This window comes from Nematolebias whitei, chromosome 14 (assembly GCF_014905685.2).
Source record: "Nematolebias whitei isolate Nwh7 chromosome 14, NemWhi1, whole genome shotgun sequence".
Lineage (NCBI taxonomy): Eukaryota > Metazoa > Chordata > Actinopteri > Cyprinodontiformes > Rivulidae > Nematolebias > Nematolebias whitei.
Genome location: NC_056511.1, coordinates 40,304,705 through 40,331,399, shown reverse-complemented (window position 1 = coordinate 40,331,399; position 26,695 = coordinate 40,304,705). Strand labels below are relative to the sequence as shown.

The 26,695-nt window shown below is 41.6% G+C and overlaps 1 protein-coding gene across 1 annotated transcript in view; it reads left to right on the top strand.

Annotated features, from left to right (window-relative positions):
• Positions 1 to 26,695, top strand: part of LOC119420314 (disks large homolog 4) — a gene marked incomplete in the record, with an annotated part of 104,071 nt that overhangs the window by 46,511 nt on the left and 30,865 nt on the right. Inside the window, 2 exon segments of the mRNA XM_037687703.1 lie at positions 504 to 665; positions 8,663 to 8,719. Coding sequence (XP_037543631.1) covers positions 504 to 665; positions 8,663 to 8,719 — 219 coding nt within the window.

Genomic DNA, 26,695 nt, shown 5'->3' with positions numbered 1-26,695 from the left:
CCCAAGTGCTATCGGCTGTTAGCTTCTTAATGACGTCGGAAACGACGGCTTGTAACTCTGGTATGGTTACGTCGGAAAAATATCTCCGACTGGGGACGATGTAGCGAGGCTCAACGTAGTCCAAAAATCTTCATAATCCGACATCCTCACCAACGAAAAGTTAAACTTCCACACCGCCGACATTTTGACTTCTTCCTCTCCGCCGTGATCAGATCAGGTGACGCCAGCACAACAGGCATCCTTGGCATTGGGTTGTCATACAAAAACAGCACCTTTTATATTGGTGAGTTATTTTGATGGAATGTCCGATATTGAACTTTAACGCTAATATCGGCCGATACCAACACCAAGCCGATAATATTGTGCATCCCTAGTTTAAAGTGTAGTTTATGTGATGATTTCAAGCTGTTCTGGTCACAGCTTTGGAAACAGCTCCTTTACTTCCATATATGTGGCAACATGACGGGCAGTCTCGTTGAGAAACCCTGTGCTTGTGTTTGCAGAAGTACAGGTACCAGGATGAGGAGACACCCCCCTTGGAGCACAGTCCAGCTCATCTGGCTCCAGGGAAAAGTGCAGAGATGCTTCATATGAGTGACAAGAACCTCGCTGCCATGGAGGCCATTCATGGCTACACGCCGCACACGCATATCTCTCCTATCAAGGTAAAGCTCAGACACACACACACGTGTTTACTCCTGTACATTTTAGGTGAATGTTTAGCATTGTAACCGCAGCACTTTGGTGTTATGTGAGAATACAGCTGCTACTTTTGTAAATAACACAGACATTCAACACAGAGCACACCAGGTTGTATAATTTCTCAGCTGGTGAAAATCTGGCTTATTTACTGCTGTCCTGAATATAAACAGTGACATTAGAGTGATGCTTTTAAAGTTGGGACTAGATATGGGTCTGACCACATGATAACCTTCTGCAAATATACATTAAACATTAAAATGTAAACCTACTGACTATATTTAAAAAATACAACTACTGTTGCCTAAATAATATCACAGACTGCTAAAATTATCTCAGTCGCTTTGTGCCCTTGAAAAAAAATGCAAAAAAAGAAAAATGAGCTGCACTTGTTTAAAGAAATGTTTTGCCAAGCTAAGCACTCTCTTTCTCTGTATTTTGATATTTCGTTCACCTGAACTTTCTCGCCACCTAGTGGTGGAGCATGGGCATGTCCGTGTTTTTGCTTTAAAGTGCAGATGATGATAAGAATATAAATGGAGGGAAAAACGTCCCCAAATTAGTGAAGACTAGGCCTAAATCCATCTATCATCAACATATAATGATATTTTTCAATTAAAAATTCTATTCATCCATCTATTATCTTTTGCCCGCTTCTTCCTTTTCGGGTCATGGGGGGTCACTAGTGCCCACACCCAGCAGTCACTGTGCGAGAGGTGGGGGACACCCTGGACAGGACAAAAATTCATCGCAGCTTTGAAAGTGATTAATAGTATCCTGATGCATCCTCAATAATTCAGGTAAATAAAGCTAACAAGGTTGAGTCAGGTCCTCTGGACGGGTTTTTTACTTTTATCCGAAAGACTTCTTCAGTCGAAGGAGCTGCAACAAACTCAGTCTTATAAGCAGCACCTTCTCATAGTGGATCAACCAGTTTTCTGGTGACAGCCAAAACTATTTGTTCACATGTAAAAGGAGGATCATCAGCCTAACGACTGATCGTCAGTGCCTTGGTGGCCATGTGCTATTCACAGAGGGCTGAGTGATGCAATAATGTGGAATAATATAAATAAGAAGTGGAAGGCAAATCATTTATTTATATATATATATATTTAATTTTCACTAACATACCCATTGTTGATTCAATGCCTGAATACCAATTAGCCAATCAGTAGTCCCTGTTCTGGATCTGCTCTTCAAAATCCTGTCACAACAAAGGTAAATAGTCATGTAATGTCATTTAATTCATTTTCAGTTTTCATTGTCTCTGTCAGTTATCTAAATTGATTACATTTATATCATATTAGTCTCACTTACCTCACAAACACAGCACATTATCCAATTTAGCTTTGTGCTGAACACAATATGCCGGCTTCTTTGAAATCCTAATCCTTCTGTTTAAGTGGTTTGATGGGGATATAATCTTATTTGGGGAGTAAAAATGGCCTCATGCACCTCTAAGTTTTGCTTTTAAATGCGGTTGAACATTTACATCAGGCAATTTGATATCAATACTTGACAGCATGAAAATCAAATGGACAGATGGTCTACTGAACCAGGTGTGGGATGACATGAGTTTAGCAGAAATTAAACTGATTTTAAAGGCTTGATAATTAGCTGCATTGATTTTTTTTTTAGCATTGTGATTAATACATATCTTAATTATAACAGCTCACAATCCAAACACTGCAACGCTTTTTAGCTCAGACCTACAGTATGTCACACAAACGCAACATTTCATATCTGAGAGTGCTCCGGAGTAAAGAAGGAGACAGTGAGACAGACGGCAGGAGAGCTAACACAGTTAAAGGGTAAAGCTGACATCAGTAAGAACATGAGCACCTTGCCTGGAGTGCATTAACAAATGCCTTCTGTAGCTACAAATGTAAGGGAGTAAGCAGTGACGGCCACTTAGTGACGATACGTCTCATATGCCCACACATGTTACCCAACAACCTCACAGGCTAATTAAAACTCTGGAGCTTCTGCTTTTATTTGCTTTCAAGGATAAAGGGATTTCTCAAACAAGAACTCAACGACGTTCCTCAGATAAGCTCATTAAAATGCTGTTTTTTAAAATGAGCAAAGAGCAGAGACTGACTTACTGCACCTTAATGCTGCTGCTTAAATTATACAGTCGCCTCTTGTTGGTAAGAGTTGTGGTAACCATGGATATCTCTCCTTAAGGAGGCTGAGAGTGTGCGGGCTTTAAGAACACGATGAAACTGAAAATCCAGAGCGAGCACTAATACAGTCATCATGAGAGGCACTTCAAATGTTTTATTTAGTAGCACAAAGATTACATCTTATTTTTAATAAACAGGCATTTTAGAGGCATGAAACCACATACCTAACAGGGGTTAATGGAAACGCTTTTGTCACTTTCTAATTTAAGTCGTATTAACACAGTGTGGGTTAAAAAAGGGTCATAGTTAAAGCTAAACACATACAATGCAATTCAATTAGATGCTATTCTATTTGTTGCTACGGTAACACAAAAATGTACAAATGAGTGTGTGTATGTAAACTAAGTACTACTATCAGTTGAGGAAACTATGCTTTCTAGTTTTAATATTACCGTATTTTCCGGTGTATAAGTCGCTCTGGAGAGTAAGTCGGATCGGTCAAAAAAAGCATCATGAAGAGGAAAAAAACATATATAAGTCACGTCGGCGTATAAGTCGCATTTATTATGTGTCACTACTGACCCATCGCGTTTATTATGCATTTATTTAATGGTCAAAACAGCTTGATTTCACCTGGCCGGCACCATCCATCCATCGCGCCGGAGCCGCTAGCTCTCCAACATTCCTCCGCCTGCACCAGCTGAGTGAAGCGATCACGCACAGGAGAACTCTCTGTTGCAGTTCTTAGAAATTTAACAAGATTAACACTTAAAAACAATTATTTGTTTGCTTGACGTTATAGCAAAGGTGTGTCTCAGTTTAGCTTTTCTTTAATAAATGCACTTTAATGGTTAAAACAGTTTCATTTCACCTGGGCGGCACAATGCCATCCATTCATCCATCCATCCATCCATCCATTCATCCATCCATCCATCGCGGTCGGAGCCACTAGCTCCTTTGCCTGCACCAGCTGAGTGAAGCGAGCGCGCACGGGAGGATTCGCGATTGCAGTTCTTCAAAATTTAAAGTGTTAGTCAAAAATTGCATGAATATGAAAAAAAATGAATATGGAAATAAAAACATATAAGTCGCTTCGGCGTATAAGTCTCAGGACTGACAAATCTATGCAAAAAACTGTGACTTATACACCAGAAAATATGGTACTTAAAATTATAGTTTCCTCAAATGATTGGGGTGGACAAAGATTAATCTATGGTGGTCAAGGCCACCATTTGTCACCCCTTGACTCCGTCATTGGGCCTGATGGTTGATAAAATTGCTCTCTCCACTCATCAGGATCCATCACTCTGCTTCAGACAAATTCCAGTCCAGATAAATATTAATCTCAAAAACTACAAGCATTCATTATTCATATCCGTCAGCGATGGCGGACATCGGCACACCGTTTGCTTAAAATGGGGTTCTGTGTGGGGGGAATCTTGGTCAAGGTTTATGGATGTTTTTTTTTTAAGCTACTATGGCTGAGAATGTTAACTGCCCACAAACCGTGTGTTTGAGTTAGCAGAGAGAGCTACACGATGAGCTGATTTGATGCTGCATGTGCAGCTGGTACTCAAAAGTCGCCTCAGAGTCTGCAAGCTCGGAGGAGCTGATAAGCGTGTATTATAAAAACACTTCCTGCACACTGTCCGATGCAGATGACTGGTTTGTACATCTGTGTAAGCCTGTTGCAACCATCTGCACTTGCAAGTAAAACTCAGTTTAAAAATCTTCTCCTGCCATCGTATGTGGCTCCTTTGAGTAAGTAAGATAATGCGAGGATATTTTTATCCAACATTTTGTGAAAAAGTTATGAACATTTGGCGTCTTGCCTGTTTTTCGATAGACTCTTCAAGGTGTTACCTGAACCTTTCCCAAAGAACTTCACTTCAAAAGTCATGAACTATTGCTTTAATAAATTTTGCGGGTGTCTAGGTGCTCTGCTGACCTTCACAGTCTGTAATAATTGTTGTTTTAGAATTAAAAGTCATAAGTCCCAGTATGAATAAATGATTCTTGTGGTTGTTTCAGGAATGAGGACGGTCCCCATTGCTCAGAGCTGACAGGTGCATCATTAATTAACGTGATGGGTCAGGAGACTTACTCTTTTCTCTAAAACCTGCCATTATGTGGTTAATCAGGTCTGCTCGAGACAGAAAATAAAATATGAGTTGTGCCTTCCAGTCTCTGCAGATCCATTACTCACCTTGTTAAATCAGGCCCCAGATGCTCGTGGTATTTATCAGTCTTTAATAGTACTTAAATTAAACGTTCACATTTACTTCTTCAAAATATCTTCAACAAAAGATCTTATCCAGCGTTAACAGGTCTGCCTCTCTGCTTTAAAGCTCTGCTTTTAAAAACGCTTTCTGTCAGTGGAAATCAAACACAAACTATCTGTTTGCCTTAAACGCTCAAATACGTTTCTGCGAGAACCGTGTCATGAGATGTTCACGTTTGATGAAACAAAGGGCGGCCACCATTCAGAAACAGGAAAAATCTGTTTTTTTTTTTTTTTTAATGTTTTCTTCAGTTCGTGTATCCACTGGTCCTGATGGCTCTGTATGGATCTGTTAAAAACAAACAAATAATTTATTCACATATCTTTTGACACGTGTGCAACATCTTGAACAATAAGTTGAAAAAGTCAAATACAGTAATCCTCCGCTAATTGGAAGATTTCAGGATTAACAAAACGTGTCTCCAAAAATCAGAGCAAGCCGAAATTTAAAATAAAATCTAGAATTTTATTTTGTGATGCATATCACCCACCGTCTTACATGCCAATGATTTAATCAAATATCCTGTAAAATGTGTTTCCCAAAATAAACACCAAAGTTCATGCTCAAGAATCCAGGTCAAAATCCAACAATGTTCAGTCAGGTCATCTGGACGGTTTGTTTTTTACCTGAGACGTTTCATCCTTAATTCAAAGGACTTCTTCAGTCTGGTGGCTCCTCAGATTGACTAAGTCCTTTGGATGAAGGACAAAACATCTCAGCAAAAAAAAGAAACCACCCTGATGAACTGACTGACCGATGTTCCCAAAATAAAGCTCATATTTGGGAAATCTACTGAGATGGAGCTTTGTTTTGTATTTACTAATGTCAGTTAGCTGTGGCAGCCATCTTAAATTGGTTTTACTCACAAATAAATAAGTTGTAAATTACCTTGTGAGTGTAGAAGTTGTGGTTTTGTCCCTGGTGTCGTGCTTTGTCTGTGTTCCCCCTAATCCTCTGTTTCTCTTTATAGGGCTTGTGTTTCTTTAGTATCTAGCCCCATCTTGTGTCGTGTTCATGTCTTGCATCCTCAGTCTCTGTCTCTGGCATCTGTGATTACTCACAGATGTCATCACTTGGTCTAATTGGTGTTTCCTGTATATACGTATGTGTCTCTGTGTTAGTCCTTGTCCTGGCATTTTTATCTGTCCACTGGTGATGTCCTGTTCCTTGTGATGCCTAATCTGCTCCTCGTGTTCATCTCCTGGTTTATGTGTTTGTTGCCCCGTCAGCTCTTTTGTTTTGTAAAATAAATTCCTTATTTCATATTATCTTGAGTTCTTGCCTGCCTGCCTGTGCCATTGGGTTCACCAGCACCAGCCCTCATTGTGACAGTGAGGGTTTTATTCACATCTGTCTGGTGTTTGATGAGATATTTTGTTAACACAGTCTGCTACTCATGGCAGCAGGTACATAGTGTGTATTTTTTCACTTCTTTTGTGTTTCCTGACTAAAACAGTTTTGCAGCACCTTTCTGTTGAAATAGTTTGACAGTCTCTGCATTTTTTAAACTGTAAACTTTGATTTTGTCATTTTGTTTTGTTCTTTTATGCAGTGAAATGGCTTTGAATTTGTTTTTTGTGTCTGTTTGTGTCCATGTTCACAGACTAATGGGCTTGAATACCTGCCTCAGATTTGTGTCTGGAAAATTTCAACCAGTTATTTAATTTCAAACAGTCTGAACTTTCACGTCGTACGTCTTCGCCAGATGAAAACCGTTAGTGAAGAATTTCCACTGGTCTTGAAAAAAGAAATGCTTCATCATTGTGTGACCTCTGACATCCTGAAAGCTGCAGTTTCTTGAAACATCGCTCAGGCCCCTCGAACTTTTCCACATTCTGTAGGGGACAGATAAACACAAAGAAGCACATTATTGTGAAATGAAAGAAAAAATCAAACAAGGTTTTTAATTTGTTTTTACCACGGCCTTTTTGCCTCCATCACAGATCAATTATTTCCTGTCACTTCAGGCGGATGGCTAAGTCTCGGCAGGTTTGCAGTTGTGCTGCATTCCTTACATTTTCAGATTTATTATTATTATTATTATTATTATTATCATTATTATTATTATTATTATTATTATTATTATTTTAACATTTACTTAACCAGGAAAATCCCATTGAGGTCACAGATCTGTTTTGAGAGGGAGGCTACCTAACAGTCACTCATGGTATTCCACAAGGCTACGTTTTAGGATGCACTCTTTTTACAATTTATATAAGTAATGTATATCAAAACCTTCCTGACACCTCTTTGCATCTCCATGCCGATGATACAGTTGTTTATTGTCGATTTAACACAATTGTCAACGTTTTCCAGCTTCTACAGCCTGCATTTGACATCATTCAGTCAGACTTATTACATCTCAAACTGGTGCTAAATGCTGATAAAACCAAAGGATGTTGTTTTCAAACAGAAAAATAGTGCCAGCAGTTCTACCTCCTATCTTATCCATGCATCATATTCCTATTGAGTTTGTGGATTCTTACAAATACTTTGGCATTTTAGTTGATGCACATCTCTCTTTTAAACCACATATTGAAAACTTGAGAAAGAAACTGAAATTAAAACTGGGTTTCTTTTTCAGAAATAGATCTAGCTTAACGCTGAATGCCAGAAACATCTTGTAGCTGCTACCTTCCTACCAGCCACTGACTATGGTGACATGACATGACATTACACAAAACACACACATGCACAGAGAGAACACGCAAACTCCACCCAGAAGGGCCTCCGGACTGGGGTTTGAACCGGGGACCTGCTTGCTGAAAGGCAGCAGCTCTACCAGTTGCGCCACCATGCTGCTCCATGTATAACATATAATAGAAATAAAGGATAACTAAAGAATCTAATAATAAATAAAGAACATAATAAAAACCTTGAATATTGTCACAAGACCCAGTTTACAGACTATGTCTTACAATCCTAAAATATATGGGAAAGACATGTTTTATAAAGCATGCTAACTATGCTACAATAAGAAAAAGCCTAAAAAATGTATTCTAGATTATCTGTCATAAAGAACATATATTTTCCAATTCTTTATGCAAACCTTCGATTGCTTTAATGTCTTGATGTGGCCCTTTGGAAAAAAAAGTTGCCCACCTCTGATCTAATTTGTTCTTTTTACTACAACTCCACCTGATTGGGCTCGACTTTTCCCCAACAAAGACTTTACTAAAAGGCCGAAGTCTATGTGTTGAGAGGTGTAGAGCTAGTTCCTGTAAACACCAGCATCAAAACAGGTGCTGAACTGGAACGCAGCTCCCTAAACAGCCAGACTTTCAGCGACTCGCCTTTGTACCTAAATAAAACTTTTCCAGTGGGAGGAAAGTATGAAAACACTGCAGTGCTGTTGTGTAAAATTAAGCATGGGGTGAATTTAGAGCAACTGCTTCCACTGTGCAGAGGAGGACATTTACACCTGAATACTGCTTTTGTCTTTATGAATGCTCTGGACATATTTGGTAGCTGAAGTGTAACTAAAGCGGCACGCTTTGCCGTTCCCTTTAGCTCGTCTTTATGCCACACACAATCATCCCTTCTGTTGTTTTGCAGCCTGTGTTGATGTCTACAGGACACACTCCAATGTACACCTCGGCAGTTTCCACTCTGGTAAGAGCACGGCGATTTGTGTCACTCCGTCGGTGTTAACGTTCCCTGCATCGTCGTCTATCATCATCAAGCGTGTGTTGTTGGTTTTTTTTTTTATCTTTCTTTAAATCCTTGTGCCCATTCATTGCTGTTTACTGTGATCTGTACCATCAAATTCATGAGGTTATGAATTTAGTTCATTGTACTTTTCATTGACAGTCCAACCTTTCTGTCCATCGTCACTGAGTGAAGAGGGGGAACTGGAAATACCCTTCGTCCATCCGTCCGTCTGTCCATCCGTCCGTCTGTCCATCCGTCCGTCTGTCTGTGATTGTTGTGAGCATGATAACTTGAGAAGCAAGTGAGGTATCGGCTACCATTTTGGTGTGTGGCTACACCTATGCAGAAGAAAAGTTTCTTTTGAAAACTGGGTCGCCACATCAAAATCCAAGGTGGCCACTGCCATGTATGTATGTAAACTGACCACACTAATTGCAATATTTCTGCTGGAAGTGCTACAGCTAGCTGCTGCTGCTATCTGCCCCCCGTCACAGAGTAAAAAGATGGAATTGGAAATACCCTTCATCCATCTGTGAATGTTGTGAGCATGATAACTTGAAAAATAAGTGAGGTATTGACTTGTATTTTTTGGTGTTTGGTTACAGCTAGGACCTGGGGTTTAGGTTCAAAAACTGGGTTGCCCCATCAAATCAAAGGTGATCTCTATGTGTATGTCAACTTGCCACCCTGATCATTTGAGAAAACTATGCTTTCTAGTTTTTATATCACTTTAAAAGTATAGTTTCCTCAGATGATTGGGGTGGCCGATGAAGAATGTATGGTGGTCAAGTCCACCATTGGCCACCCTCTGGCTCCTCCATTGCACCTGGTGGTGGATAAAATGGCTTCCTCCACTCGCCAGGATCTGTCTGTGCTACCTCTGACCAAAAAAACACCTCTGTTCTTCTCCACAGTGCAACTCCTACCCACCTGATTATCTTGCGCCAACTTGCATTCCTTGTTCAATTACAGTTTATATTCTGCTCCAACGTTAAAAAATGCAGCTTAGTTTTCAATGTCTGGATTCGATACACACGCACACAAACTGACACTGCACCTTGAGTGTTGAGTTTAAAATACAAGGCTCGAGGATGAAACCAATCCCCACGTGTCGCTGATCATCTCCCATCTTTCTGTGGAAGATTTCATGCAGCAGCAGTTTGTTTTGGTGCAGTACTCACTGCAACCTGTAGGTGTCAGTGTTAGATTGCACACAGAGTGGAGGAGCTGACCACTGATGCAATAGGTTTTTATGAAACTCACATCTTTTGACTTTTAGTTGCAACAGTTGGGTGCTATCAGATTCTTTCTAATTAAAGAGAGGAAATTATAGATATTCAATGTTAGTTTTAAGCTTCCATCCACTCATCATGTTATATTTATTTTAAGCTTTTATAGTTTGAACTATTCCTCAGGGGTGAATAATTATATGCAACACCGCTTCAGTGAGTTTGAAAAACTTGCACGAGTTTAAATTTATTTATTTTCTCTAATCCAGATATGCAGTCGCATCAATATTTTATTAAGTCGTGTTAACGTCTTGTCTGTGATCACGAATGACTGCAGCAGGCCGTTTGTTTGACAGCCAGGAACTTTGTTAGGATGTCATGGAGGCTCAAGCCTGCTGGAACGCACCGTCCAAGGTGAAGAAAGTTTGACATCTCCTTCACGGACTGACGGGGTGCTGCTGGCCAAGAAAGGAGCCTCGGCTCTGAAAAGTGACACCTTCAAGCTTGACTGGAGTTTAAAGCTGCCCCTCGTGGACGAGCCAAATGCCTTCTGGAGCAAAGTTTATGGTCAGGAAAGACGAAGATTGAGCTGTTTGACCACAATGACAGAAAGTACAGTAGATCAGGGCTCAGAAGAACACTTCAGAACAGTCCAGTGTTTGGTTCTGATCTGTTCCTGGTGTTTTTGCTCATTATTCTGTTGGAGGACCCATGAGCTGAGTCAGACCGAGCTTTCAGACACCGGGCAGAACATTTTGCTCCAGAATGCCTTGATAGTCTTGAGATTTCATTGGACCCTGCACAGATTAAAGACACCCTGACCCAGATGCAGCAAAGCAAACAGAACCGAGCTTCCTCCGTGTTCCAGTCTAGGTACTGGGTTCTGTTGGGTCTGTGAACACAGAGTTGATCTGTCCAACGAAGATTTGTGGCTCCTCAGCAGACATTTTGACAAATTCCAGTATGTCCTTTAATTATTTGGTGTCCTCCTCGGTCGTCTATGTCCACTTTAGCTCAAACAACCACTGAAAGTGTGATCTTAACCCTGATGACCTTTGACCTTGAGGTTCATTTCTAACCTCTTTAGAAGTTGTCCTGGTAATTTTTGATTATCATTCATATTGTCCATGTCTTCAGTTGGTCATCGGTTGTCCTCTTGAAGACACGTCCAGGGAGGTGTCTCCAGTCCTGTGGACCTTAAACCTCTGAATGATCTGTAGTCAAAGGAACATCGAGTTGCTTGGAGATAGTCTTATAGTCTTTACCTTTAACATTATGTCAATCATTGTCTCTCTAAGCCCACGAGACAACTCTGTCCTCATCTTCCTGTGCTCCATGTTCAGTGTGTTACACACCGTGATGCCAAACAGCCCTGTGACTACCTGCCACCCTTTAAACAGGCAGACTGGCTGATTACAGACTGAAAACACCTGAGATGCTGATTACAGGACACACCTGAGTTGAACAAGTCCCTGTGGTCAAACTGGTTTTAATCTTTTCTAGGGTTTTTAAAAACAATTCTGTTGAACTACAGTTCAAAAGCAATATCTGTTTTTCACTAGCTTCTTCTTCTTCTTTCGGCTTTTCCCTCTTCAGGGGTCTCCACAGCGAGTCATCCTCCTCCATCTCACTCTGTCCTCTGCATCCTCTGTCCTCACTCCAACTACCTCCATGTCCTCTCTAACTGCATCCATATATCTCCTCTTTGTCTTTTTCCTGGCAGCTGCATTTCTAACATCCTTCTACCAGTATACCCACTGTCCCTCCTCTGGACATGTCCAAACCATCTCAGTCTGGCCTCTTTAACTTTATCTCCCAGTTGTTCCACCTGTGCTGTACCTCTGATGATCTCATTCCTAATCTTATTCATCCTTGTCACTCCTAAGGAGGGGCAGCACGGTGGCACAACTGGTAGAGCTGCTGCCTCTCAGCGAGCAGGTCCCTGGTTCAAATCCCGGTCCAGGGGCCTTTCTGGGTGGAGTTTGCATGTTCTCTCCGTGCATGCGTGGGTTTTCTCCGGGTACTCCGGTTTCTTCCCACAGACCAAAAACATGCATGTTAGGCTGATTGGTAACTCTAAATTGTCCCTAGGTGTGAGTGAGAGAGTGAATGGTTGTTTGTCTCGTTTGTCTCTATGTGGCCCTGTGATGGACCTGCGACCCGTCCAGGGTGTACCCCGCCCCTCACACAGTGATTGCTGGACATGGGCACCAGCGACCCCCATGACCCGAAATGGAATAAGCGGGTAAAGATAATGGATGGATGGGTGGACGGTCTCCTAAGGAGAACCTCATCATCTTCATTTCTGACACTTCCAGTTCTTTCTCCTGTCTTATTGTCCATGTCTCTGTCTCCAGACCATACAACATAGCTGGTCTCACCACTGTCTTGTAAACTTTTCCTTTGACCTTTGCTGACACCTTTTTGTCACAAATCACTCCTGAAACTTTTCTCCATCCACTCCATCCTGCTTGGACTTTCTTTTTCACTTCTTTACCGCATTCCCCATTTTCCTGGACAGTGGACCCCAAGTCCTTAAAGTCCTGCACCTTTGTGACCTCTGCTCCTTGTAGCCTCACTGTTCCACCGGCCTCCCTCTTATTCACACCTTTTTTTCACTAGCTGATTTTAATATTTTTGAGGGAATTGCTACTTTGTCAGTTTTGCATTATGTCAGTAACATTTGTGGGGGTTTGTTTTTTGTTATTGGGTTTTTTATACCCTCTGTCTGTCGGTGCCTCCGTCCATGTTGTGAACATGATAACTTAAAAAATAAGTGAGGTGCTGACTTCCACTTTGGCATGTGGATACATCTAGACGTAAGAAAGTTTCCTTTGGAATATTGGGTTGCCACCTCAAAATACAAGATGGCTGCCACCATATATGTATGTTAACATTGTGAGCTGGATAACTTCAAAAACAAGCAACATGCCATCTTCCGTTATGGTGTGTGGCTGCATCAAGGCCACTACTGAAAACTGGGTTTTCACATCAAAATCCGCCATCACATACACACAAAACTACGCTTTCTAGTTTTTATATTGCATAAAAGTATAGTTTCCTTAAGTGGTTGTGGTGAAACTTGGGTTGTCCAAAGTTTAATCTATGGTGGACACGGCCACCATTGGCCACCCTCTGGCTCCACCATTACACCTGGTCATGGTTAAAATGGCTCCCTCCACTCCAGGATCTGTCACTCTGCTCCATCTATGAAAAGTAAAACAAAACACCTCCCTCTGTTCTTCTCCACAGTGTAACTCATCCCCACTTGAATATCTTTCACCAAAAACATTCAGGTTTACTTATTCCAGTCCAGGAAAGTGCTCATCTGGAAAACTACAAACATTCACTATTCAAACCCTTCAGTGACGGGACACATCGGCATACCGCTTGCTCTTTTTTCAAATAAAACTGTACAAGCACATTTTTCTGCATTTGTATTGTTTATTAAATTTGACCCTGTGTGGATTGACGCCAACTTCTGCAGCCAAATTATTTTTTAAAAATCATTGAAGATGTTATATAATCATTCAGCTTTGGAAAAAGAACAGTTCTGATGGATCCATTAAAGCTTGAAAATAAAATTGTCGTACCTGGGATGAGCCTTCCAACAGCAACTGTATGAAAACCTCAGTATTCAGGTCGAAGTGTCATACAGTAGATTGAATCCAATTTAAAAGTAAAACAAAAACACTAAACTAAGTAGCGAACTAACTTGTCTTTCAGTGTTTTCATGGCTGAACTTGTGGATCCCTGCATGTTTTTGTGTGACAGTGCATGCTCATAAATAAACTCTTACGAAACGAGACGTTGCACAAAATCATCAATAAGGAAAATGCATAAACGCCCCCTCTCGTACATATTCAGACATCATTCATTCTGCAGACGTGTGCATTCAGTTTTCCACCCTGGTTAGGTAAAACGTGCCTGCATGATGCATTGCAGCGATGTCTTTGAGTGAGCCTGATGTCTTTGCAGCCGGCATAGTGCCCATGCGGATGTCATTGATGTGTAGGTGGTATCGTCCGTCGGTCCCTTTATTGCTTTTATGGTGCGAGCTTTGCCAGTTCTAGTCCAGCCCCCCCTCATTGATTTATGAGCAAGATGGTCTTTGGAAACGCTGCAACGGTTTGGCAACTGAGGGAAGGTCTTTAGGTTATGCACATGATTTAGCAAAGAGGTGCTTTAGCTTCAAATGACATCAATTCTTTTAAAAAGTCATTATGTAATGTGATTAGAAATTGTTTTTTTTATGTTGCAGCACCAAGCATTTCATATCAATCTGTGCTCAAAGTGATGAATCTTCTCCCCTCTTAGTCTAATAAGTGATTCTACAGATGTGCCTCAGTATGTGTGATGTTACTTTTTCACATGTATTTATACAGGTTAGTCTCATTGAGTCACGAGGAGTCACTTTCCAGAGAGACCCGTTCAAGACACATAAAGTGCAGACAACAATACACAACAGCAAAAGCAATTAAAACAAAAACAATTGTGTTATAAAACACTGTTACTGTCAGCAGCATGATCCTGTTAGCAGCATGGTTCTGTTAGCAGTGTAGTCCTGCCAGCAGCATGGTCCAGCTAACAGAGTGGTTCTGTTAGCAGTGAGGTTCTGTTAGCAGCATGGTCTTGTCAGCAGTGTGATCCCACCAGCAGCACTGCACTGTTAGCGATGTGGTTCTGTTAGCAATGTGGTTCTGTTAGCAGTGTGGTTTTGTTTGCAGCATGGTCCTTTTAGCAGTGTGGCCTTGTTTGCAGCATGGTCATGTTAGCAGCATGGTCCTGTTGGCAGTGTGGTCTTGTTTGCAGTGTGGTCCTGTTAGCAGCATAGTCCTTTTAGCAGTGTGGTCTTGTTTGCAGTGTGGTCCTGTTAGCAGCATAGTCCTTTTAGCAGTATTGTCCTGTCTGCAGTGTGGCCTTGTTTGCATTGTGATCCCACCAACAGCACTGCACTGTTAGCAGTATGGTTATTTTAGCAATGTGGTCATGTTAGCAGTGTGGTCTTTTTTGCAGCATGGTCCTGTTAGCAGTGTGGTCTTGTTTGCAGCATGGTCCTGTTAACAGTGTGGTTTTGTTAGCAGCATGGTCCTGTTAGCAGAGTGGTTTTGTTAGCAGTGAGGTTCTATTAGCAGTATTGTCCTGTCAGCAGTGTGGTCTTGTTTGCAGTGTGGTCCTGTTAGCAGCATGGTACTAGCAGTGAGATTCTGTTAGCAGTGTGGGCCTGTTAGCAGTGTGGTCCTGTTAGCAGCAAGGACTTGTTTGCAGTGTGGTTTTGTTTGCAGCATGGTCCTGTCAGCAGAGCTGTTCTGTTAGCACCGTGGTCCCATTAGCAGTGTGGTCCTGTTAACAGCATGGTACTTTTAGCAGTGTGGTTTTGTTTGCAGCATGGTCCTGTCAGTAGAGCTGTTCTGTTAGCACCGTGGTCCCATTAGCAGTGTGGTCCTGTTAGCAGCATGGTCTTGTTTGCAGTCTGGTCCTGTTAACAGCATGGGGCTTTTAGCAGTGTGGTTCTGATAGCAGCATGGTACTGCCAGCAGAGTGCGGTTCTGTTAGCAGCGTGGTCCCATTAGCAGTGTGGTCCCATTAGCAGTGTGGTCCTGTTAGCAGCACAGTCCTGCAGGCGACCAGTGTGAAGCTCCATTAGGAAATAGTTGGTCTGGCCAGCAGTCAGAAAGAGCAGGTCGCTGGTGCTGGAGGCTCGAAAGAGAAAGCAGAGCTTGTCCTGGTCAGACGACTCCGTGGCCCCGAGCTGCATGAAGCCGTCCCCACAGAAGGCAGCTCCAGACGCCAGTTCTGTTTCTATCTGCTGCAGAATCTGTGTGTTCATTTTTCTTGCTGTGATTTGTCTTTAAAGTTTAACAAACGGGAAATATAAAAATTATTTTGGATATGTTCAGTTATTTTGGTTACAATGTGTATAAAATAGATTTAGATCAAAGGAATCAAGTTCAATTTTTAGTTTAAATTATAAGAAAAAAAATGTTTTAGTGAGAGTATCAATCTGTGAAGCAAATGCAAAGGACATCTGGTTATAGAGCCACATTTCGTGTGTGTGTGTGTGTGTGTGGGGGGGGGGGGTTAGATTGTGATAAAGACAGTAAATTAGCTAAAACTTTAAGACTATATGCAATCAGTATAATGTTGATGAAAATTTTAACAGCATGGAAGCAGCTCTGTAGTTTATAGGCATCATAAAAACTGGGAATACAGCATAAAATCTGTCCTCAATGCCTCAGGATGAGACTGGACATCAAGTCTGATTCGTTCATGCTTTAAACCTCCCAGGAATGACAAAACAATATTTTCATACGTTTGTTAAAACTTGCAGACGGGGCTGCATTTCAGTCGTTCCCTATTTCAGCAGCATCCGCTTCACACCAGCTGGCAGCATTGATAATCTATACCTGCAGGGCGCATAATTAGAGAACAGTGACAAAAGGAGACAGATTGTGCACACAAGACTCTTAATTGCCATCATCAGGAGGCAGAGTGTGGATGTTGGGAAGTTGTGTCAGAGGTAAAGTAGGAGGTGGGGGAGGCTGGAAAAGAAGCCGAGTCCTGTTGCTGCAGCAAGGTGCTGCGGTTTCATCCACAAAAACCAGGCTGGCCCAGAGGAAATATTTGTCTAACAATGGATAACATTCACAAAAATCTTTGTATATTACCAGTGACCAAAGTTAATGATTATAATGAAAAACAGCAAAACACTCCTAATCCCTCAACAAGACGCATAGCTCAAAATAAAATGGTGAAAACACATCACACAACTTATGTGACAGAGGGAAAAGTACTCTGTGAGCAAATAAATGTTTTTATGAGCAGAACATGAAAGAGTTTAACTTTAATTTGTGCCAAGGAGGAGAATATCAGAGAGATGAGATGATTAAAATGTTTTGAAGCTGTTTAAAGGCTATTAAAATATTATAAACCTTTGGTAACTAAAACTATAAAGAGATATGTACAATTTCTGCACGTCGCATCATTATAGACTTTAAATTTTTTAAATACGGTATGCCTATGTCCCCCGTTACTGAGGGAAATTTATCTTTATTGTGGCAGCCATTTTGGATTCTAACACGGCAACTCAATTTTCAATAATGGCCTTTTTTATACACCTAAATGCAGCACCACACCAAAATGAAAGGTACTGTCACAGGAAAAAAAAAACGATTCACCAACGATCAGGTGTAGACTTCATCAAATCTGTAATTTGCCGGCAAATAAGAGAAGAGTCAGTTTCACAGAAAGTCAAAACATCAGAGTTTATAGTCTGCCCGTTCTGCTGGCATCAGCTCTGAGCTGTCTCTGGCTTCCTGACGAGCAAAGGTTGGTTTTGTAGAAACTCGTCGGGGGGCTGCCTCATACTCCTCCACCCCAACGTCCTCCCTGAACTCCCCACCCCCTCATTCCTTCCCCAATGTTTTCCAGAACTGAATCCAGGCGGCTAGCAGTCTCACAGAAACAGTAACAGTCCTCAAGGTCCCTTGATAAGCATCTCCAGCCAGCTGTCCACTGACGTCACCGTTTCACAAAGAGTGAAAAAATATCAAATAACTATCATTCACAATGACCTTAAAGTCATCAAAGGATTACAGTTGTCCCTCGTTTATCACGGCGTTAATGCGTTTTAAACCCTTCCCACACTCATGCAATATTCTAAACAATGTTTCTAAATTCTAAATGCTCTAAAAGAGCACAGCATGTTATGATTTCAGCCTCCTCTGCTCTTTGCCACCTGCAAGCACTCTTGGCCACGCCCACTTCTCCGCTGCATGGTGAATAGCTGATCAGCTGCAGCAGGAAGTTTATCCTGCAGCGTGGGCTACACAGAGGTGCAAGAGGAAGCTTTTTTTCTGCAGCTCTGGGCTGCACAAATGTGCAACAGGTGCTTAATAATTTAAAATAATTTATATTAAATGAGATTTACATGCCGATCATGTGGCTCATCCATCAATCAGCCAATTGTGTGTCATGTCCAATCTTATTTTGAAAAACCGCGATAAATGAACCGCGAAGTAGCGAGGGAGTACTGTATAAGGTTATTAACAGGAAAATAATATTGAAAGTACCAGAAAGCAGATCAATAAACAGTATCCAACATTTTTCAGTCAGGTCATCTGAACAGTTTCTTTTTTTGTGTTGAAATGTTTCGCCTTCCATCCAGAAGGCTTCATCAGTCAAGGAAACACACAACAAAACTGATTCTTCCCTCAACAGCTTACTCCAAAGTGGAACAAACCAGTTCTGTTGGTGCTAAGATAGTATCTTTGTCACGCCCCCTCCTCCATTGCCAGCCCTCTTCCTTGTTGACAGTCGTGTCAATCTGGTTGAAAACAACAAAGTCCATGCTCAATAATTTTGTATACCTGGATTATTGAGCATGGACTTTGTTGTTAATAAACAGTATATTCTTTTCATTGCTACCTCACCTAGTTTTCAAATTGTCATGTTGAAAACACGTCAGACGGACAAATGGAGGGCATTTCAACTTCCCGTTCTTCGCTCTGGGATGAGAGACAATTTTGTCAAATTGATTATATTTTGTTTTTTCTAATTTCATATAAATGCATTCATTTGCAAATTCACTAATGGCTAATTTATTCTAAAACTCTTTAAAATTGTTGCTAAGAATTCAAAGATCTCTGGGCTGGGCCCCCTGTGTTTAAAGATCCTAACAGTGCCCCTGCTGGAGCTTCTTTCCTTTTGGTCACTTCCGTTACAGAAATCTTTCTCCGAGTTCTGGGCAGGATAGCTGTTTGGAACTAGTTTCACACTGGTGTGGTTTGTTTGGTTTTCTCTGTGGGTGCTGATGATCATTGTACATCAGCGTTAAATCAGCAGCATCCAAACAGACTCCTGTGCCCGTACACGCATGCGTCTGCACTTTTCCTTTTGTTTACCAACATCCTAAATGAATGGCAGCCAAAGGCAATTATCTCAAAATGGAAAATTATCACGGTTTGTAATTACGGTAAAAGCTACGCTAATCATCACAGAGTGGAGGTCTGTGCCTCGTTTATCTCCATTTATTCCTTACGATGTGGGTGAGAGCTGAGATTATTGAAATTATACTCTGTATCCTGTTTGTTTTAATTACAGGACTAAATACTTGGAGGAGAGTGTTTTAGAGATACTTTTAGATGATGTTCTCTTTCGTTTTAATTAAAGGCCTAGCATTTTTAAAGGAATGCACATCACCCTCCACCGTTCATGACTAGACTGAAATCCCCTCCTGATGACGAGGAACAGTTGCAGTATATTAAAGCATCGGTGCTCACAGGATGTGCTGCGCAAAAGTCTCAGCTACTACCACACCGAACTTTAGCTGAATGTCTGTTTTCTTACTAGAGTTGTAGCCGTTTTTGTGTTGGATAATGTCTTCTAACTGAGGAATCAGCTGTAGGTGTGCATCAAATGATTACTTCCTGAGAGTGTCACTGTAATTTGAGCAGTGGTTTGGGAGATATTTTGCTAACAGACCAACACGACTGACTTTAGTGGTTAATGTCAACGTTTTAAGCAAAGATGTCACACAATGCATAGCGCTCAGAGTGTGTGTTATAAATGACTCCCTGCTACGACACCATCAAACTTTAGCTCAGTATCTGTTGAATTATCAATTTCATCCATTTTTTGTGTTGGCTAATGTTGACTGGGTGTGGCGGCCATCTTAAACTGGGGTTAAATGTTTGTTATGTGTCCATCCCATCATTAGTTTCTGAGAGTTTCAGTCAGTTCTGTCCAATGGTTCTTGAGATATTTTGCTAACAGACAACATAGCTGACTCTTTTCTCTTTTCCTGCACGGTCAGCTTCCATCTTTACATTTTCCGCCCTCCCGACTTTTCTTTAATAAATGTTTAAATACGCCCCTGCAGCTTTCGTTTAATTACCGTGCCGCCGCAGCTCGTGTCCCTGGGGAAGGAGAGAGCAGGATGAGAAGGGCTGCGCTCTGAAAGAGCCGTTCCTGCTGCATGATGGGAGTCCAGGATAGAGACGTCTGCAGTCAGGAGAGCAGGAGCATTAGATCCTGCAGGTTGCTTGGAAAGATTTTATCTGTCGGGATCAGAGCGTCAGCTGACAGCTTTGTCCTTCAGCGTTTGACCTTGGGTAAATTTGATGTGCAAAGCCTCTCTGCACGCCGTGTGCACACATGTTGCATGATTACTGATTTGTCTTGCTCACAACAAAAGCTTTCAGAGCTGTGAAGAAGCGGACTTTGAAAGAAAATACGTGCCTTTGTCGACGTAATAAGACAATTTTTTTTTAAAGTAAGGATTTTAATGTTAAGAAAACTCCCTAATTCATCATTTCTTCCACCGTATTTGTACATGATACTGGCAGCGTTATTACTGGTATAATTATATTTGTATGCTAGATTAATTTACAACCTTACAGTATATTCTTACCATTAAGCAATTTTTTTTTTGATCTTCTAAAGTGGTGCACTGGGGGAAAGTTTACAAACTGTGAGTATCTTACCTGTTGAAGACAGCTCTTTTAAAAATATATCAGGTTGAAGAAATAGAGTTTAATTCAGACAAGATTGTCAGTCTAAGTCTGAGATGGATAGCATAGTGGAGGGGGGCAGTCTTAAAACAACTCCCCTGTCAGTGAAGGATTTGAATAGTGAATGTTTGTAGTTTTTAAGTTGAGTGTTTTTCTGGACTGGAATTGAACAGGGATGCAAGTAAATCTTAATGTTTTTTTTTTTTTTGTTCAGGATGTTCAAGTGTGTTGGAGTTACTGTGTGAAGGACAGAGGTATTTTATTTATTTATTTATTTGTTTATTTATTTATTTAGAGTGCAGGGAGCAATTTTATCCACCGCAGGTGCAGTGAAGGAGCCGGGGGGTGGCCAATGGTGGGCCTTGACTATTGTAGATGAATCTTTGGCCACCTCAGTTATTTCAGGAAACTATACTTTTAGGTCATATGAAAACTCAAAAGAATAGTTACCTCAAATAATCTGAGTAGCTGGTTGATAAATGTATATGATGGCAGCCATCTTTGATTTGATTTGGCAACCCAATTTTTAAAAAGGAAACTTCCTTACGCCTAGATGCAGTCACAACCCAAGATGAAAGTTGATACCTCACTTTCAAGTTGTCGTGCTCACAACATGCACGGATAGATTAAAAGTATTTACAATTCCTTCTTTTCACTCTGTGACGGGGACAGGTAGCAACAGCAGCAGCACCTAGCTGTAGCATTTTTAGCAAAAATATCATCATTTTTTCTTCCATAATAAGCTTGTAATCCAAAGATTACATCATAAACATTTGACAGATCCTCTATTGCAAGACCTAAACATTCATGCCAGACTTCTTTACTAAGATCATCTCATGATGAGAAGGTTGGAGTCGGTTTGGTCCGACAGTGTAAACGGCATGCGTAATGTTGTAATATCACAAGATCAGATGACATGTTCGCCCTCAAAATATGTATTTAAGACGACTCAGCGGCTGACACGTCCTACTTTAGCTCAGTATCCATATCTTGCCTGAGTTAAATCCACATCGAGTTAAATCAGTTAGCTGTGTTGGCCATGTTGATTTGGGTTGACTTGAAAAGTCAGTCATTGCTCCATTGATTTCTTTCTTAGAGTTTCTTGTGTCCAGTGTCCATTTTGCTAACAGGAACCAACAGTTTGGAGTAAAAAAATAAAACGGCACAATGTGAACTGCTTAGTGTATTAGTAGATGATGAGGCTCAGCTACTACCCCACCAAATTTCAGCTCAGAGACATAACTGCTTTGATGTTTGCCCAATTTAACTAGCTCCGGTGGCCATTTTGAATGGGATTGTCTCTGAATGGTAATCAGTTGTAGCTGCGCATTCAGTTGTTTCTTTACAATCTCAAAAACATGATCATCCTTAAACCTTCGGCAGTGAGCTAGTTCAGGTTGTTTTTTTTTCCTCTGTGGTAAAAATTCACTAATTCATGTCGCTACACTTGTCACTGTCATGTTTTAACCTCCACCTGTCTGTCTGACTGTAGAACCGGAGCTTCCAGCCTCCTTTTAGTTCATGATGCTCCCGTGGACGAATCGGGTCGGTTCGAGCTGCCTGTCCTTCGACGTTCAGTCAAAGAATAAATCCTCCCCCTCTCACATCAGCAGCACAGACAATATACAGAGAGACAGCTAATTATTTGCCATCAAACTTCCCCGTTCTCTTCTCCCTCCCCTGTCGGCAGCAGGGGTGGGAGGAGTGCAGTACAGCAGCAGGAATAATAACCTGCTCTCTCACTGAGCTCAGACCAGCAGCAGGGAGGCTCCGACATCATCGCCGTGCACGGACGCAGAGCAAACCCCCGAAGGATTTGTTTGGAAACTTGCTGTTTTTGTCCTGGGTTTATGGTTTCTGAAGACAGATGAGCAGGTCGTAGATCACTAAGAGCCTTCATGGGAAAAAAAGACGTTTCTATAACTCTGAAGTTGAGGATGGAGCTCGGCTTCCTCGTATGAAGTCTCAACCTCAGGAAGAAGAAACTGATTCTGCTCTGCTGCTTTTAGACTTTAGCCTTTTTAAGCTGAATGGAAGTTTAAATTGCATAAAGAGTTTTATCTGAGGCAGTGTGCCACAGTTCCTTACCAGATGTTATGGCCGGACCCACATCGAACAGCGCACTTTGCAGTTGCCTTTTTCTTCTACTTGGTGGAGTCTTTTGAAGCTTTGAGAGTTTGCTTTGGCAAATCTCTAGTGGTTATGTTTGTTATTTTGGGGAAAATCAACAAGTTAGTTTTGGATTACGAGCTGGTCAAACAATAAAACTACAACATGTTCATGTCTGTGTGGTACGCCAAAAAGATGGGCTGTCGACTCCTCAAAAACGTACGGAAAGCCAAGAAGTACAGACGCCACATGATGGTAGGCCACTTTAAAATTATTAATAAAAAAAATAATAATAATAATAATTACTTAATCTGCTGTGATTTCAATTTCAGACATAAATATTTTTTCTATCTTTATGCGGAACTTTATTATCACACATCTAATGAAACAAAAGTGATAGAAGAAGTCAGAACAACTTGTGCAGTAATTGATATTTATATGGCATGAGGTATTTTATTAACACACAAGTATATCTGAGATTTCATAAGAATATCTCTGTTGATAAACGTATCCCTACAACCAGAAGCAGTGATGACTTCATGACATTCCTTATAAATAAAATTGTTTCAATTAGGGGGGGAAATATCAAACCAACCTTCCTACTATCGCCTCTGGTTCTGTGTCAGATGAGGCAACTTTAAAAATGTCACTAGAACCCGATATATGTCGGGACCGTTTTTATCCTGTTGAGCTCTCTGAATTGTCCAAAATAATAGCTTCAGCCAAACCATCCACATGTCTGCTAGATCCCATCCCAGCCAGACTATTAAAGACGTATTTCCCTTACTTAATAACCACAACCCTGAGATGACTTCTGTTGTGACTTGGCACTATATAAATAAACTGAACTAATTAATAGGAGATAATAAGGATTGATTTGCACAAATATACACTTAATGGTAGCGCAGGGGTCAGAGAAGGTGGGCTTGTGATCGGAAGGTCGCCGATTCAACTTCTCGGACCGACATAAAAATGTAGGTGAGAAAGGTGAAACACCTACACCTGCCTTCACCTTCATTTGCCCCACTGTGGGACCTTGATCAAGGCCCTTAACCCCCACCACCTGCTCCCCCAGGCACCCTCGATGGCAGCTCTCTGCTCCACATAGAGGGCTGTGGTAGCTCAGTGGTCTGTGGTGGAGTCAGGAAGGGCATCCGGCGTAAAGAATAATTGCCAAGTCTTCGTGTGAGTTAATTTGCTGTGGCGACCTCTGAAGAAGGGAGCAGATGAAAAAATAAAACCTGGCCACATATTCAGCCTGAAGTTAGAGCTCTTCCCAAGGGTCTGTCTGTACCAGCAGCTCAAATGAAGACTAACAAGCAGTATGCTGATGTCCCCCATCACTGAGGGATTTAAATAGTGAATGTAGTTTTCTAGATCAGTGTTTTTCTAGATTGGAATTGAACAGGTAATTTAAATAAGCCTTAATGTTTTTGGTGCAAGATGTTAAAGTGGGAGGCAGCGCCGTGGCACAACTGATAGAGCTGCTGCCTCTCAGTGAGCAGGTCCTTGGTTCAAACCCCGGTCCGGGGGTCTTTCTGGGTGGAGTTTGCATGTTCTCTCCGTGCATGCGTGGGTTTTCTCCGGGTACTCCTGTTTCCTCCCACAGATCAAAAACATGCATGTTAGGCTGATTGGTGACTCTAAATTGTCCCTAGGTGTGAGTGAGAGTGAATGGTTGTTTGTCTCATTTGTCTCTGTGTGTCCCTGTGATGGACTTACGAACTGTCCAGGGTGTACCTCGCCCCTCGCACAATGATTGCTGGACATGGGCACCGGCGACCCCCATGACCCAAAATGGAAGAAGCGTGTAAAAGATAATGGATGTATGGATGGATGTTAAAGTGGGGAGGAGTTACTTTGTGGAGAAGAGCAGAGGGAGTTTTTTTTCCTGTCTGTGGCACATCAGAGTGAGACATTCTGTTGAGTGCAGGATACAATTTTTTTCGCAACCAGGTTGAAAGGTGGAGCCAGAAGGTGGCCAAAGGTGGCCTCGTGCACAATAGATTAATCTTTGTGCCCCCCACTCTCAAGGGCCACCCCAGTTATTTGAGGACGCTGTACTTTTAAGCAATATAAAAACTAGAAAGCACATTTTCCTTTAAGGATTGGCGTAGTCAGTTTAGATCTCTATATACAGCGGTGGCCATCTTGGATTTTGATGTGGCAACCCAATTTTTGATAGGAACCTTTCTTACACCTAGATGTAGACACTCACTAAAACAAAAGTTATTTCATTCATTCATTCAACCTAATGTCTCACTTAACTTTCAAGTTATCATGCTCACAACATGAATGGATGGACGAAGGATATTTTCAGTTTTCTCTTTGCTTTCGCTACAGTAGACAAAAATGCACATGCACAAAATTGGTCACCTACTTTAATATGATATACGTGAGTCGAGGCTACTGTTTTTGTGTGTTTTCACTAGTTTTCATCGAAAATGCTCTCCAGCTGGAACAAAATGCGGAGAAAGTCTAATATTAAAGACTTTTTAATGCAGTTTGCATCTTGCCAGCTCACATCAAGATCATAATCGTTTATTATATTCTTGTGTTTGGTGCACAATTAATCCCTACAGAAAACCCAACAAAGAGGGCACCAGTTGATTTCAACCTTTCTCAATACCAAACTGAACTTACTATTGAACTGCTGCGTCAGAAACATTAACATGGGGTACTTTTATTGCTTGCTTTTTAAACACTTAAGAATTCTGAAAGCATAAGTGCACTGCATGTGAATCCATTAGGCTCTGGGTGTGGATGAATAACGGCGCAGCCTGGAAACACACACCAGAAGACGGCCTGGCTCGATCGGCGGTGCTAAAATCTAGGTGGGCAAGTGCAGCCAAACACTTTAAATCCTAACAACCCTGCTGCTGAAAGGCTTGACAGAGCAGAGAGTGGGAGAGCGACGAGAGGAGGGGGACGCTCTGTCACATTCCCCGCAGGGAAAAATGTCTGTGCTGGGCTTAGATTTCTGCTGGCTGTACTTATTATTTCCTCCACCCGATTAAGATGTAATTGACACAATGTTCAGCAGCAGACTCGTTGGACTCAGCAGCACAGTGCAGAGGCGCCGTTATACCTGACCAGAGGCCCAGTTAATGCACCAATATAATGTCTCTCTGGGAGAGTTTTATGTCTCTGGGGAGGAAAACATTGTTTTATTGGTAGGCATAGTTAGAAGGTTGTGAACGGTGAGACACGTTTAAGATCAAACTTGGTGGTAAACAAGTAAGATATGGTACAACAGCAAAAGCACAGAAGCAATTACAGTATTCTCTTGATTATTGTGAGGGTTATGTTCCACACACCCCAGTGACAGGTGAAAAACTGCAAAGTAGGAACGCTATATTTATTTGAGCATTTCTTTTAAGGCTTTATAAACCCTTCCCACACTCTTGCAATGTTCTAAACTCTTGAACCTACATCATTTGAACAACATACGTACAGTATTGTACATGTACTGTACAGTAGCTACTGCAAAATTTTAAATGGGGACTCACCAGCATAGGTCTGGTTCTGGTACGGTTCTGATCAGCTCTCTGCAGCCGTTGAACACCAAGAGGCTTCCTGCGCCAGCGAACAGAATTCAGACTAACCGCTGAGGCTGGAAGTAGTCCGGGTCCAATTCCCGGTCGGTTCCGTACGGCTTTCTGCCTCCACTGAGCACCAAAGTCACTATGAATAAGGACCAAACTTTTTATTCAGGTTCGAATTGGATCAAAACGTTCCCTCGATTTCAGCAGAAAGCACCGTCTGGAAGTACTATAGGCTTCTGGGTAGTGTAGTTCTCTGAAAGAAAAGCTTTGCAGAGAGTGGTGAAGGCTGTACAGAAGTCAGTTGGAGTCAGTCACCCCACCATCACAGACATCTACACCTCCAGATGCAGGAAGAGGGCTACCTGAATCATGAAAGACCCCACTCACCCAGCATACACATTTTTGGCCCCGCTCCCCTCAAGCAGGAGGTTGAAGAAGTGTAGAACCACTAGACTGAGGAACAGCTTCTACCCTGAAGCTGTTAGACTCATGAATCTCTAACCAGAATAATCACTGTGAAAAATCACATCATGTTGCTGCTGA